The sequence below is a fragment of the Equus quagga genome, chromosome 11 (genome assembly GCF_021613505.1).
Source record: "Equus quagga isolate Etosha38 chromosome 11, UCLA_HA_Equagga_1.0, whole genome shotgun sequence".
Lineage (NCBI taxonomy): Eukaryota > Metazoa > Chordata > Mammalia > Perissodactyla > Equidae > Equus > Equus quagga.
In genome coordinates, this window is record NC_060277.1 from 69,402,218 (window position 1) to 69,415,867 (window position 13,650).

Consider the following 13,650-nt stretch of genomic DNA (forward strand, 5'->3'; position numbering starts at 1 on the left):
TGCCCCAGCCCTGGCCTCCTGCCGCCAGCTGTCCGAGCGATCCTTGCACAGCACAAACTGAACCAAGGCTTTCTCCTGCTTACAGCTTTTCCAGGGCTCCCCCTGCTGTCCAAAGTCTAAACACCTCATTTTAGCACATGAGGCATTCACTATCTGTCCCTGACAGCCTCTCCAGGGTCACATATCACCCCTGTCCCCACCTCCCTAGCATATGTGCACACCTTTACCACAGACACATCAAGCTCCTTACCATTCCCTGAGCGTGGCACTTTCCACTACTGTTCCCTTTACCTGAAACGCACCCTGCATGACTCCCATGCCCCTCTCACCTTGCCTCTGACCGTTCCTTCCTCCCTGACAGGCTGCTCCGTCCTTGTCTTTCTTCACAATGACCTGAGCATCCCTTTACTGGGAATCTCCCGCCCTCCCCTCCTGCTCAAGTGAAGCCTGCCCCGCTGTGCCCGTCTGCAGTGTCTTTCCTACCGTGTTTGCAGCCTGTCTGCGTGCTCCCCGTCCCTGCTGGAGGGGGAGATCCTGGGGGTCAGGGCCGTCACTTACTCGTTCTCACATCCCCAGTCTCAACTGCAGGACTAGGCGTGAGGCAAGCCCTCAGCCACTACCCGGTGAACAGTAACGAGAGAAGTGTCCTCTGCTTCCCTCCCTAGGATAAAGTTCACATTCCGGGTGCAATCTACCTCTCAATCAAATTCGATTCGCAGTGCAATACAGAGGAAGGCTGTGACGAATTAGCCATGTCCAGCAGCAGCGACTTCCAGCAGGATCGGCACAATTTCAGTGGGTCTCAGCAGAAATGGAAAGATTTTGAGCTTCCAGGTAGCAAATAAGTACTTGGTTATGTAGACTCTAATACTGAGAAGGGACATTGTTGGAGGATTTAAAACCGGGTTTAATGTATTTCATCAGAAGCACCTCAACTTGCCATTCCCTCTCGCTGCAATGTCCTGACCTGTTTCTGATTCTTGTGTGACCCAGGAGACACTCTGTATTACCGATTCACCTCCGACATGAGCAACACCGAGTGGGGCTACAGATTCACTGTGACGGCCGGACACCTGGGGCGCTTCCAGACAGGTGCGCGCCCTGGTCTTGCCGTTCGCATGACCTCCCTGCCAGGGGTACTCTGTGGGTGGAGGTGCCATTACATCACTGACCTTTGTTAAAATCAAAGCTGATACTTTCTTTAAGACTTCCACAAATTTGTCTCACAAACCCCACACATGTCACTCTTAAATATGCTGTCGTTGGCTAGTTGTAAACTTGAACAGCCAGATAGAAAAGCCATCTGTCAGGATCCAAAAAAGATGCTGTCTCTTAGAATTTGCTGGGGCATTTTGCAGAAAGGAGGAACTGAAAATGTTCATATGTTGCTTTTACAAAAGGCATAATTTCAGGCAAAATGTAAATGATCACAGTTGTTTCATCCTATTTATTAAAACTTGAGCAGATTATATTTTTAAGATATCTGTGTTTTGTGGGGATTGGCCAGGATTCGAGATTTTGAAGCAGATGCTGTCAGAAGAAAGAGTTGTGCCACACCTCCCGTTGGCCAAAATTTGGGAATGGCTGGTAGGTGTAGCCTGTCGCCAGACTGGTCATCAGCGGTTAAAAGCCATCCACCTGCTTCTGCGGATGGTGCGGTGCTGCACCCACAGGTAAGCTGCCTTCTGGACGCGAGTCTTTTGCTGGGTATTTGTATCGCGAATGTCTTCCCCAACTCTGTGGCTTGCCTTTTCACTCTCTTAGTGGTGTCTTTGATGAAAAGAAGTTTCTAATTTTGGTGTCTGCCAGGTCATCGGTCATTTCCTTTGTGGTAGTGCTTTTCTTGTCCTGTTTAGGAAGTTTTTGCCTTACTTGCCTTTGAGGTCATGAGGATATTTCCTCTGTTATCTGCTAGAATCTTAATTGTTTTTTCTTTCACATTTACGTCTACAGTCCACATGGGACGAATTTTAGTGCATGATAGGAAGTGTAGGGGTTAAGATTAGTTTCTTGCCACACGAGTCTCCACTTGACTCTAAAGGCCCCTTTTTCGTTGTCCAGTGCTGTCTTTGTCACAAAGAAGGTGTCCGTGTATATAAGCGTGGATCTCTTTCTGGTCTCTTTTGTCCTATTGATCTTTTTGGTTATTCTTGTACTAGTACCACACTGTCTTAAATATTGTAGCTTTATATATCTACTAGTACCAATCCTTCAGCTTAATTCTTTATCTTCAAGGTTATCTTGGCTATTTTTGACTTTGCTTGTCCATATAAATTTTAGAATTGATTTGTTTATTTTTTTCCAGCTTTATTGAGATATGATTGACAAATAAAATTGTAACATAAAGTGTAGAATGTGATGATTTGATAAATGTATACATTGTGAAGATTCCCACAATCTAGTTAATTAACACGTCCATTACCTCACATACTTTTTATGCATGTATGACAACACTTAAGTTCTACTCTCGAAGCAAATTTCAATTATACAATGAAGTATTATCAGCTGTAGTCGCCATGTTCTATATTAGATCCTCAGACCTTATTCATCTTATAAATGAAAGTTTGTACCCTTTACCAACCTCTCCCCATTTCCCCTATCCCCGGCCCCTGGCAACCACCATTCAACTCTCTATTTCTATGAGTTTGACTCTTTTTTTAGATTCCACATATAAGTGATACCGTGCTGTATTTGTCTTTCTCTGCCTAGCATATTTCACTTGGCATAATGCCCTCCAGGTTCATCCACGTTGTCAGAAATGGCAAGATTTCCTTCTTTCTCGTGACTGAATAATATTCCATTGTATATGACTGACACTTAGGTTGTTTCCGTTTCTTGCCTGCAATGAACATGGGAATGCAGACATCTCTTTGAGATAGTGATTTAGTTTCCTTTTGGACATAGACCCAGAAGTGAGATAGCTGGGTCATATGGTAGTTCTATTTTTAATTTCTTGAGGAACTTCCATACTGTTTTCCATAGTGGCTGCACCAATTTACATTCCCACCAGTAGTGCACAAGGTTCTCTCCTTTCTCCACATCCTTGCCAGCATTTGTTATCTCTTGTCTTTTTTTTATCTTCAAGCTTTTTTTTAGTTGAGTTCATAATAGTTTACATCATTGTGAAGTTTCAGTTGTACATTATTTCTTGTCTGTACCCATATAAGTGCTCCCCTTCACCCCCTGTGCCCACCCCCCACCCCCCTTTCCCCTGGTAACCACTGAGCTGTTCTCTTTGTCCATGTGTTTATCTTCCACATATGAGTGAAGTCATATGGTGTTTGTCTTTCTCAGTCTGGCTTACTTCGCTTAACATAATACCCCCAGGTCCATCTATATTTGTTGTCTCTCATTTTTTTGATAATAGCCATCCTAACAGATGTGAGGTGATATCTCATTGTGGTTTTGATTTGCAGTTCCCTGATGATTAGCGATGTTGACCACCTTTTCATATACCTGTTGGCCGTTTGTATGTCTTCTTTGGAAAAATATCTGTTCAGGTCCTTTGCCCATTTTATTTTATTTTATTTTATTGAGCCCTAATAGTTTATAACATCGTGGAATTTCAGCTGTAGGTTATTATTTGTCAGCCACCACATAAATGTGCACCTTCACCCCTTATGCCCACCCCCCAACCTCCTTCTCCTCCGGTAACCATTAATCTATTCTCTTTGTCCATGTAATAGTTTACCTCCCACATACGAGTGAAATCATACGGTGTTTGTCTTTCTCTGTCTGGCTTATTTCACTTAACATAATACCCTCAAGGTCCATCCATGTTGTGAATAGGATGATTTTGTCTTTTTTTATGCTTGCCTATTTTTTAATTGGCTTATTTTTTTGCTATTGAGTTGTATGAGTTTCTTGTATGTTTTGGATATTAACTCTTATCAGATATATGGTTGCAAATATTTTCTGCCATTCCACAGGTTGCCCTTTCATTTTGTTGATGATTTCCTTTGCTGTGCAGAAGCTTTTTGGTTTGTCATCCCACTTGTTTATTTTTGCTTTTGGTGTCAAATCCAAAGAATCCTTACCAAGACCAGTGTCAAGGAACTTACCCTCTGTGTTTTCTTCTGGGAGTTTGACAGTTCCAGGTCTTATATTTAAGTCTTTCATCCGTTTTGAGGTGGTTTTTTGTGAGTGCTGTAAGTTAGGGTTTCAGTTTCATTCTTTTGCATGTGGATATCCAGTTTTCCCAGCACCATTTATTAAAGAGACTATCCTTTTCTCATTGCACATTCTTAGAGACTTTGTGGAAAATTAATTGGCTATATATGTGTGGGTTTATTTCTGGGCTCTCTTTTCTGTTCCATTGATCTACATGTCCGTTTTTATGCCACTGCCGTACTGTTTGATTACTGCAGCTTTGTAATGTAATTTAAAATCAGGAAGTGTGTTGCCTTCAGCTTTGTTCTTCTTTCTCTAGATTGCTTTGGCTATTCAGGGTCTTTTGTAGTTCCATATGAATTTTAGGATTGTCTTTTCCATTTCTGTGGAGAATGCCATTGGAATTTTGATAGGGATGACGTTGAATCTGTAGATCACTGTGGATAGTATGAACATTTTGACAATATTAATTCTTCCAATCTATGAACATGGAATATCATTCCATTTATTTGTGTCTTCTTCAATTTCTTTTTCAGTGTTTTATAGTTTTCAATGTACAGATCTTTCACCTCCTTTGCTAAAGCTATTCCTATTTTATTCTTTTTGATCCTATCATAAATGGAATTGTTTTCTTAATTTCTCTTTTCAGTAGTGAATTATTAGTGTATAGAAATGCAACTGATTTTTCTGTATTGATTTTGTATCCTGTCCCTTTGCTGAATTCTATTCTAACAGTTTTTGGTGGAGTCTTTAGAGTTTCTATGTATAATATCATGTCATCTGCAAACAGAGACAGATTTACTTCTTCCTTTCCAGTTTAGCTGCCTTTTATTTCTTTTTCTTGCCTGATTGCTCTGGCTAGGACTTCCAGTACTGTGTTAAATAGAAGTGGCAAGAGTGGACATCCTTATCTTGTGTCTGGTTAGTTTGTTTATTTCTATACACACGTGCACACACACCCCTCTCACCTGATGAGATTTTTATTGACTCTTTAGATCAATTTGAGAAGAATCATGGTCCTTTGAACATTGAATCCTCTAATCCACAACTGTTATATATTGACTCCTCTAATCCATAATCCCCCATTATTTAGATCTTAGTAATGTTTTATAGTTTTCTACGTGGAGGACTTACACAACATTTTGTTAGATTTATTCCTAGGCATTTAATGTTTTGATGCTACTGTAATTGGTATTTTAAAACTTTTATTTTTAATTGTTTTTGCTGATATATAATTAGCTTTTGTATATTATGCTTATATCCAGTGACCTTGCTAAATTTGTTAGTTCTAAAATTATATTTGTAGATTATTCAGCACACAAATAATCTTTCATTTCTTCCTCTCAATCCTTAGAAACTGTTAGTGCCTTTTTGCACTAGCCAGGACCTCCAATAGAGTGTTGAATAGATGTGGGGATTGCAAACATAATTGTCTTATTCCCATCTCAGAAGGAAATGGTTGGTGATTGTGCCACACTAACCATCCATACGCTCATCCCACCTTCCTTGCTTGGACCCCCCCCACCTGTTAGGAGGTCATTGCCCTTCTTTTTGGCATTTTTAAGGCACACTGACACACAGAATGCTCATCAGAGTGGAGTGATGATATTCAAAGTACAGTAACAGGTTGTCTTCCCATATAATATGGAGCGGTTATTTAAAAAATAAAGGACTTTCCAAGTCAGGGAAAAGAAATGATGGTTTGTGTAGTCAGTCCATGGGCTGGCAGAAGGGAGAGAGAGAGGGAAAGGTGGGTGTGATTGCTCTTACTACCCTCTCCTCATACACAAACATCAGGGATCACTTAGCCCACGGGGCTTAGCTCTGTTCTTGTGAGAGTGGCCTCCAGGGAGCACTTTCTGGTTGAGTGATGTGTATGAAACATGTCACATCTCTGCTGTCTTCAGGCTGGAATGCCCTTCCTGGCTGCAAAGTGAATGCGCTCCTGCCATTTGCTGGCCATCTCTAGCCTTCCTTCCAGTGGGGACACTCCTGCACCCCTTTGGTCCCCGAGCCTGGAAGAAGCTCCCAGCATTCCTTGCCCCTGGCTGTTCCACACTTCCTTACCGTGGAGAGCCTGGAGAGTGCCGAGTTGGTGGACTTCACCCAGAGGCCAGACTGGAGGGAGCAGAGGGGAAAAGCAAGCCCAGGGGAAGGGTGGCAGGTGGGAGAACTGCCACAGGCACCAGCCATGCAGGTGCATTTTACTCCACACTCTTAAGTGCTTTCCTGAAACTCAGCTGTGAAGCTGCCTCTAAATCAAACCAAATTTTCCCACTGGTTTACTTCATGAAGACTTAGTCCTCTGGGAGAAAGTGATTAGCTCCAAGATTTAAGGTCATATTAAAGAGAAAAAACAAAATTTAAGTTTATAAATGTATAAAAACCATGTATTTATCCCAGAATATTATTTATTTCATAATTTTTCTCTGAAGGATGTTGAACTGGAATTAGAACACAACCTCCCTCTAAGTAAAAAAACATCAGTATTGGGGCCAGCCTTATGGCATAGTAGTCAAGTTTGGCACACGCCACTTGAGTGGCCAGGGCTTGCGAGTTCAGATTCTGGGCTCGGACCTGCACCACTCATCAGCCATACGGTAGTGGTGACCCACATATAAAGTGGAGGAAGATTGGCACAGGTGTTAGCTCAGGGCTAATCTTCCTCAACAAAAAAAAAGAAAAGAAAAGAAAAACTCAGTGCAATCAACAGGGGTCTGTTTAATTGGAAAGGATTCTGCTTTACTTAGAAAGATTTCTGGCCTAAGCAACCATAAAAGCATATTTCTTGTGTTTTATGAGTGTAAGATCATAATAATGGTTGTCATCATTGTCTGTTAAATCTTTTTTTTTCCTGATTATTAAAGCAATGAACATTGTAGAAAATCTAGAAAACTGACAGGGATAACTACTGATAAACATTTTTTGATATGTTTGTTTACTGTTGTTTTTTTTTTTTTTTTTTTTCCTTTTTCTCCCCAAAGCCCCCCGGTACATAGTTGTATATTCTTAGTTGTGGGTCCTTCTAGTTGTGGCATGTGGGATGCTGCCTCAGCATGGCTTGATGAGTGGTGCCATGTCCGTGCCCAGGATTCGAACTGAGGAAACACTGAGCTGCCTGCAGCAGAGCACGCGGACTTAACCACTTGGCCACGGGGCCAGCCCCTGTTTACTGTTGTTTTTAATATGGTTACACAATACTGCATATGCAGGTTTTTTTAACGTTTAAATTTTATTTTGTATATGCAGTTTGATATCTTGCTTTTTTCCACTTAACATTTATCTTGAGATTTTTCCGCTGTCATCGGAAGTTCTTCATAACAACCATCTTTAAAGATGCACAGTTGATTTATGTGGATATGCTTCGGGATCTCCTGTTTCCTCGGAGTCCTGTGGTGAAGTTTAGGTTCTGCCCCTTTCCTTATTTTCGGTTGGTGAATATTTGGGCTGCTTTGGGGGCGGGTGAGTGGGATATCTTGTAATGACTTTACTAGGTATAGTGGAGGGAGAGTCAGAGTGGCAGGTCCCATCAGCCGGCTTCTCACAATCTGTAAATGACCCCTGCCCCTCCTCCGCAGCGAGCTCTGTGACCTTGCGCTGTTGAAGCCCCTGTGGCAGCTCTTCACCCACATGGAGTACAGCCTCTCCGAGGACGTGACGCAGCCTGTCATCCTGCTCCCCTTGCACCGTGCCCTCACCGAGCTCTTCTTCGTCACCGAGAACCGAGCCCAGGTGAGGGCCCTGCCTGCCTCTCCCCGGGGTTGCGGGCAGGAGGCACAGGCCAAAGGTCAGGGTTGGACCACAGCCCAGCCTGAGCGCTGGAGTGTCGTTGGGTCTCAGCAGACCTGCACAGCGAGGCAGGTGCGGCCTCAGGTCTGAGGTCCTCAGTCCCCCAGCCCCGGGAAGCCCTCGGGTCAGCACCGGGATAGCTAATTTAGGCCTAAAGCTAAAGGGGGAAAAACACTGCCTTGGGTCAGTCCTTGACCACAGTGAGTTTTGGAAAATGAAACAGGTAGGTTTCTTTCTTCTTCCTCCTCTTTTTTCCCTCCCCTCAGCACAATAGACTCATTGAGTGGGAGAGATGAAAGGGCCTTTCAGAGTTCTTTAGTTTATCTCCCTTATTTGGTTCGTGAGGAAACTGACTCAAGGAGGGGGTCCCCTGCCTGCTGACATGGTGGGTAAGTCGGGGCAGAGCCCCCCTGGAGCTCCTTTCATGGCTCTCGGGTGAGGTGGTGCTGTGAGGTGCTCCGGGGAGCGAGCACCAACTGCCCCTGGAGGCTTCTGTGGCTGCGGGTGACTGTCCTCGGGCTGGTGGTCTGTTAAAGCATGCCCCTACTCTCCCCACAGGAGCTCGGCCTGCTGCAGGACTACCTGCTGGCCCTGACCACCGACGACCACCTTCTCCGCTGCACAGCACAGGTACTCTCTCCCCCAAGGAGCTGGCCGCTGCGGCTGCCCCCCGCCGGCTGGCTGTCCCCATCACTGTGGCCAGGACAAAGAGCCTCTGTATAGAATCCACCCGGGGTTTACACAGAGCTCTGTTCCAATTCAGCCACTTCCTTCTGGTGTCTGAGAGCCATCAAGCCCCATTTGTCAGTGTCATTCATATTAAACTGTGGGGTCAGAAGACACTAGCAAGAATTTGTGTGTTTTAAACCAAAACAACCAATGCCTTAAATTTACAGTTTGGCTGATCCCTGAAGTTTCCACAGAGTTAGGTTTCAGATATTTTTGGATGTAACTTGCTTCCCTGGTAGGAGAACTCATCTTATGACAGCTGTTTGGTCTCAGGACCTGTCTTTATACTTTTAAATTACTGAGGATCCCAAAAAGCTTTTGTTTATGTGCCTTATATAGAGTGATATGTACCATTAGAAATTAGATGTCAAATTTAGAAATTAAAACAAAAATTTTAAACATTTACTTTTCAATTCATTTTAAAAAATAAACCCATTCTGTGTTAACATCAATAACATGTTTTGTGACAAACAACTGTATTTTTCAAAATGAAATAATTATTGAGAAGGGTGGCGTTGTGTTCTGTTTGTGCAGATCTCTTTACTGTCTGCCTTAATGGAAGACAGCTGGATTCACATGTCTGCTTCTGCATTCCGTTGTTATATTATCATACATTAGCCTCTGGAAAACTCCACTGTGCACTCAAGAGAGGATGAAAGTGAAAAGGGCAAAAGAATGTCTTAGTATCATTGTGAAAGTAGTTGTTATCTTGCAGAGTCCCTGAAAGGGTCTCGGGAGCCCCCAGGCCCCAGACTACATTGTGAGAACCTCAGACTCACAGGCTCCTTGGATATCACAGAGCATGTGGTCCAACCCCACAGTGGACAGATGGGGACCCTGAGGCTCAGAGAAGGGAGAGGTTTGCCCAGGGTCACAGTCGAGTGGGCATCGAGCTGGGACCCCCAGCCAGAGCCTCGCACTCTGTTCCTGGCAAGTTTTCTCAGTGAACATACAGCCCCCCTGCAAGAAAAGGTCGGAGTGCCTGCTTAGAGGCGGGAGTCCCCCCTTCAGCTGCCGCAGATTTGTGTGAATTCTCCCAAGACCTGGAGGCAGAGTAAAAACTCCTCCCCTCCTAACAGATAGCTACCAGCACTGCAGTCCACCACCCCTGGTTTCATGACAACAATAGAATTTTGAGATTTGACCATTTTGGCACCAAAAGCTCAACGGTACATATTCCTGTGGGCTCCTCCCTCTTGCCCGTCCCCGTGTCCAGTCTCCTCACCCTCATTCTGAGCCTCCCCACAGCCCGTCCAGTTTGTTGGACCTGGGCTCTGCCTCTTCTCCCTGCCTACCACTTCCCCAGCCGCCCTCCATTCCTCCTGCCCTTAGCTTAAAGGCCAGCCTCAGCCCACTTTCAGGGCCTCCGCCTTCCCAGCACCTCCCCAGCATTGCTCCCTGGCTCCCCAGCACTGCTGGTTTTTTCCTTCTGCACCTTTGTGCTGTTCCCTTTCCTTGAAGAGCTCTCCCAGACCCCTGGCAGTGGTGTCCTGCGTCCACAGAGCCCCCCAGCATTGCACCCGCCCCTCTCTCAGGGTGGTGATGATTTCTCCCTTCCGTTTGGAGTTTTCCTGTGGTCTCCAGCTTTTGTCTCTCGCTCTAGACTGTGGTGCTCCAGGTGAGGGTAACCACATCTGGCTCATGTCTGCCTCCCGCCTGCCCCCTTCAGGTGCTCAGCTGAGGGTCTCGTTGAGTCAGCACTTAATGAACAAGCAAGTGAACGGTTCTTGACATTAGCAATGACTCTTTCTTCCTCCACAGGCTCTGCAGAACATTGCTGCTATCAGCCTGGCCATCAACTACCCAAACAAGGCAACCCGCCTCTGGAATGTGGAGTGTTAGTCCTTGGTATGGCGTGCATGGAACTAGCTACTCTGCCCACAGGGATTTTAGGGCAGATATTTAAACTCATTCTGGAAAATTCCTGTGGCGTCAGCGCCCAGCTCTCCTTGAGCTCCCATTTCCACTCCAATTAAAATGCCAAGCAGCCATGTCTCCAAGAACTTCTGTGTCACAGGCTAGACCCCACATACTGAGCATGTGAGAATAAGCAGAGCAGTGCAGACCCATTCAGAAAGGGCAGGCAGGAGGCCTGAGAAGGTTGTCCAGAGACCAGCCGTCTCCAGGGTCTGTCCCTGCGGAAGCCACAGCCCCAGGAAGACCTGAAGCAGCCTCTCTGGAAAGGGTGCCATCTTGGTTGAGCTGGAGCCGCCCGCACTTGCCCTCAGGTGAAGACAGTCTGCCCAGAGCTGCCGTCCTCAGCGAGACCTCCAGCAGCAGCCTGGCCTGGGCGCGCCTCTTCCGCTTCTGCTTCTTGAGACTGGGCAATCCAAACCAAAACCAGGGAGAGCCCCTCCTGGCCGCCACCTGGTCCCCAAGCGTTCAGTATAGGACCAGGTGGTGCGCTGGCTCCCTGCACAGCCACCGCTGTCCCAGAGAAATCCTGATGAGAACAAGTGCCCTTGGGAACAGCCAGCAGGCCTCCCGGGAGTGTCTGCGCATGCACTGACCCCAGCACGTCCGCGTTTTTCTAGTTAGTGTTGTTTTAACATATTTCAGTTTCCCCCTCACATTTTTAGAACAGAACCACGCTGACTTCCGTGAGAGGAATGACCAGTGGAACAGTGATTCGGGGGGACAAACCGGTTTGTGTGAAAGTAGCAGAACCTGAAGAGTACTCTAGCTTCTGTACCTAAGGCCCGGAAGTGTTATCAGAGGAGTAAAAAAACAAAACAGAGAAACACATGAGGATTTTATTTTTGCTCCATGGTCATGGTAATCCATCCCATCCACCTCTGCCTGGCTATCTGAATGTCACTTGTCTGGCAATAACTACATTCATTGTAATCAATGCTGTTTTCCATTTTTCTTTTTGTGGTTGTAGTCTTGCCTTGAAGTGCTGACTCATTCTCTTTCCAAAGCCACGCTTTGGAATGAGAAGCTGGGTTGGCCTCTGGGCTGTGTACACACCTCAGCGTGACTGATCAGCATGAAGAACGCCTGAGGCCACTGCCATTGAAGGGTGGTGTTGGCCGAGCATGTACCACCACACAAGGCCAGACCCGAGGGAGGCTCATAGTCACAGTCAAGGCCAAGCTGTGCAGGTCAGCACTGCCATGGCCTTTGAAGCCCCTCTGCGGGGTCTGCAGGGGTCCGGATTGAAAGGGCCAGGACTGCAGGTCCCAGGAGGATCTGACTGCTGGAGCACTTTGCCCTTCGACCTTCTGCAGCCCTAGATTTAGACTCTCAGCCAAGCCGCAAGCTGCGTGTGGAGCCATCATGGAAGGGAGAATTCAAGGGCGACACACAAATGGGGGCAGGGCCTGAAACTGGGTGACCTAAGGCCCATCGCCCCGACGTGGTCAGCAAGGCCAGGGCCTGGCCTCCCATGGTGTGGGATGCAAGTAAACTGCGCTGCCGGCTTGGCAGACAGCCCGTCTCATGTCTTGCTCTGCCTGCATCCCTAGAGGAGGCCCGGTGTTCTGTACCACGCAGACCAAGCAGGTCTGGCAGTGAGGAGGGAAACCAGAGAACGTGTCAGTGTTTTCGAGAAGTCCCCACCCGGGGCTCCGACTCTCACCGTCTGCCTGGAAGACAGACGAGACGGTGCAGCTCACTGCTCAGCTCACGTGCCACCCACACCCTCCGTCCCTCGGGCTGACTGAGTAAAGCAGGTCTCGCCCCTTCACGGCGGTCGCCGCCCTCTCTGCTCCCCATGCTCCCATCAGAAGATAAACTGTAAATAAACGCTGGACTCCTCATAGCTTTTCTCTCCCGCCGCCCTTGCTCTGCCGGGCTCTCCGTACTTCCGTTTGCATAGAACGAGCCTAAGTCTCCCCTCACGCGCGGGGCGGCCCTGCCTCCCGCCGCCTCTGCTTCCAGCCACCGGGGGGCGCTGCCGAGCCCTTCCCGGGCCGGTGGCCGCCGCGCTCCCCGTGCCCAGCTGGGCGGCGGCAGCGAAGGAGCGATTCCATCAAGACCAACACGCTTCCTCCTTCCTAGGAGGCAGGACTGCCTGGAGCGAGATAAAACTGGCGGAATAAAGGTGTCGTGGAAACATGTGCCTAATCTCTAAAGAAATTCTGTTCAAATCATATATATTGTACAAACAGACACTGTTCCTAATGAGAGGAGTGACTTATTTTCATCATCGTTTTTAATTTGTTTTCTTACGGGTTTACGATTTTGAATTTTTCTTATTTGGTTGAAAGAATTTTGATTATATTAGCTGAGTGAGTTCAGCCTGTAAAAAGGATGTTAAGTTGTGGGTAAAATATGCAAATGAAGAGAAATATATTGTACAAATTCTATATAAAAAAGTACAATTGTGTGTGTCCTTTTTTCCCCCTCCTTCCCCTCCTTCTGTCTCTCTTGTGAGGATTAAACTCGGAGTCTCTACCAGGCCCCAACTGTTGGGATTTCTAGAAGCTCGAGGCCTTAGGCCGAAAGGAATGAGGAAGGTTCCCAGCGCCCCCGCTCGCCCCAGCCCGCACTGCGGCCCTGCAGGGGCGCCCTGGCCGCCGTCCCCGGGCCTCGGGGCTCCCCCGGCCCGTCCCTTCCGCGCAGCCCCTCAGACGCCCGCACACAGCCCTGCTGTCCCCGGGTCGGCTCCCCCGGCCGCGCCGCCCAGCCTTCGCCTCTGGTGACACTGCGTGCAGCCGGCGGGCGGAGGCCGGCAAGGGCCCCGTCCAGGGCCCGGCGTCCTCCTTGCTGCTCTGGGCCCTGCTCCCGACGGAACGCAGGGCTGACGCCCGCCTGTCCCTGCCGTCGGCCTCCTCCTCGCGGCTCCTCGCCCGCGGCTCCGTTCGCCCGTCCCGCTCGGCCCTGGCGCCGAGGGCTGCCTCCTGTGCGCCGGCTCCTCCAGCCTTCCAGGCCCGCGCGTCCCGCCTGGCGGCACCCGACACGCCCTCCCGAGCGCCCAGCCTGCCCTCCGACGACCCGGGGCAGAGGCCGCTTCAGCGTGAGGCCCGCAGCACCGGGGCCCCAGGGCCCCCGCGGGCCCCAAGTCCCCCTCGGGCCCCC

At 47.8% G+C, this 13,650-nt stretch overlaps 1 protein-coding gene across 2 annotated transcripts in view; it reads left to right on the forward strand.

Moving 5' to 3' along the window:
• Nucleotides 1–12,942, forward strand: part of ZZEF1 (zinc finger ZZ-type and EF-hand domain containing 1) — a 112,619-nt gene extending 99,677 nt beyond the window's left edge. For both annotated transcript variants that reach the window (XM_046674520.1, XM_046674521.1), the window contains exons 50-55: nt 666–834; nt 994–1,092; nt 1,508–1,673; nt 7,689–7,842; nt 8,458–8,529; nt 10,390–12,942. In XM_046674520.1, the coding sequence (XP_046530476.1) occupies nt 666–834; nt 994–1,092; nt 1,508–1,673; nt 7,689–7,842; nt 8,458–8,529; nt 10,390–10,470 (741 nt within the window). In that variant the 3' untranslated portion in view covers nt 10,471–12,942. The remainder of the gene's footprint in view (nt 1–665; nt 835–993; nt 1,093–1,507; nt 1,674–7,688; nt 7,843–8,457; nt 8,530–10,389) is intronic.
• Nucleotides 12,943–13,650: the final 708 nt, after the last annotated feature.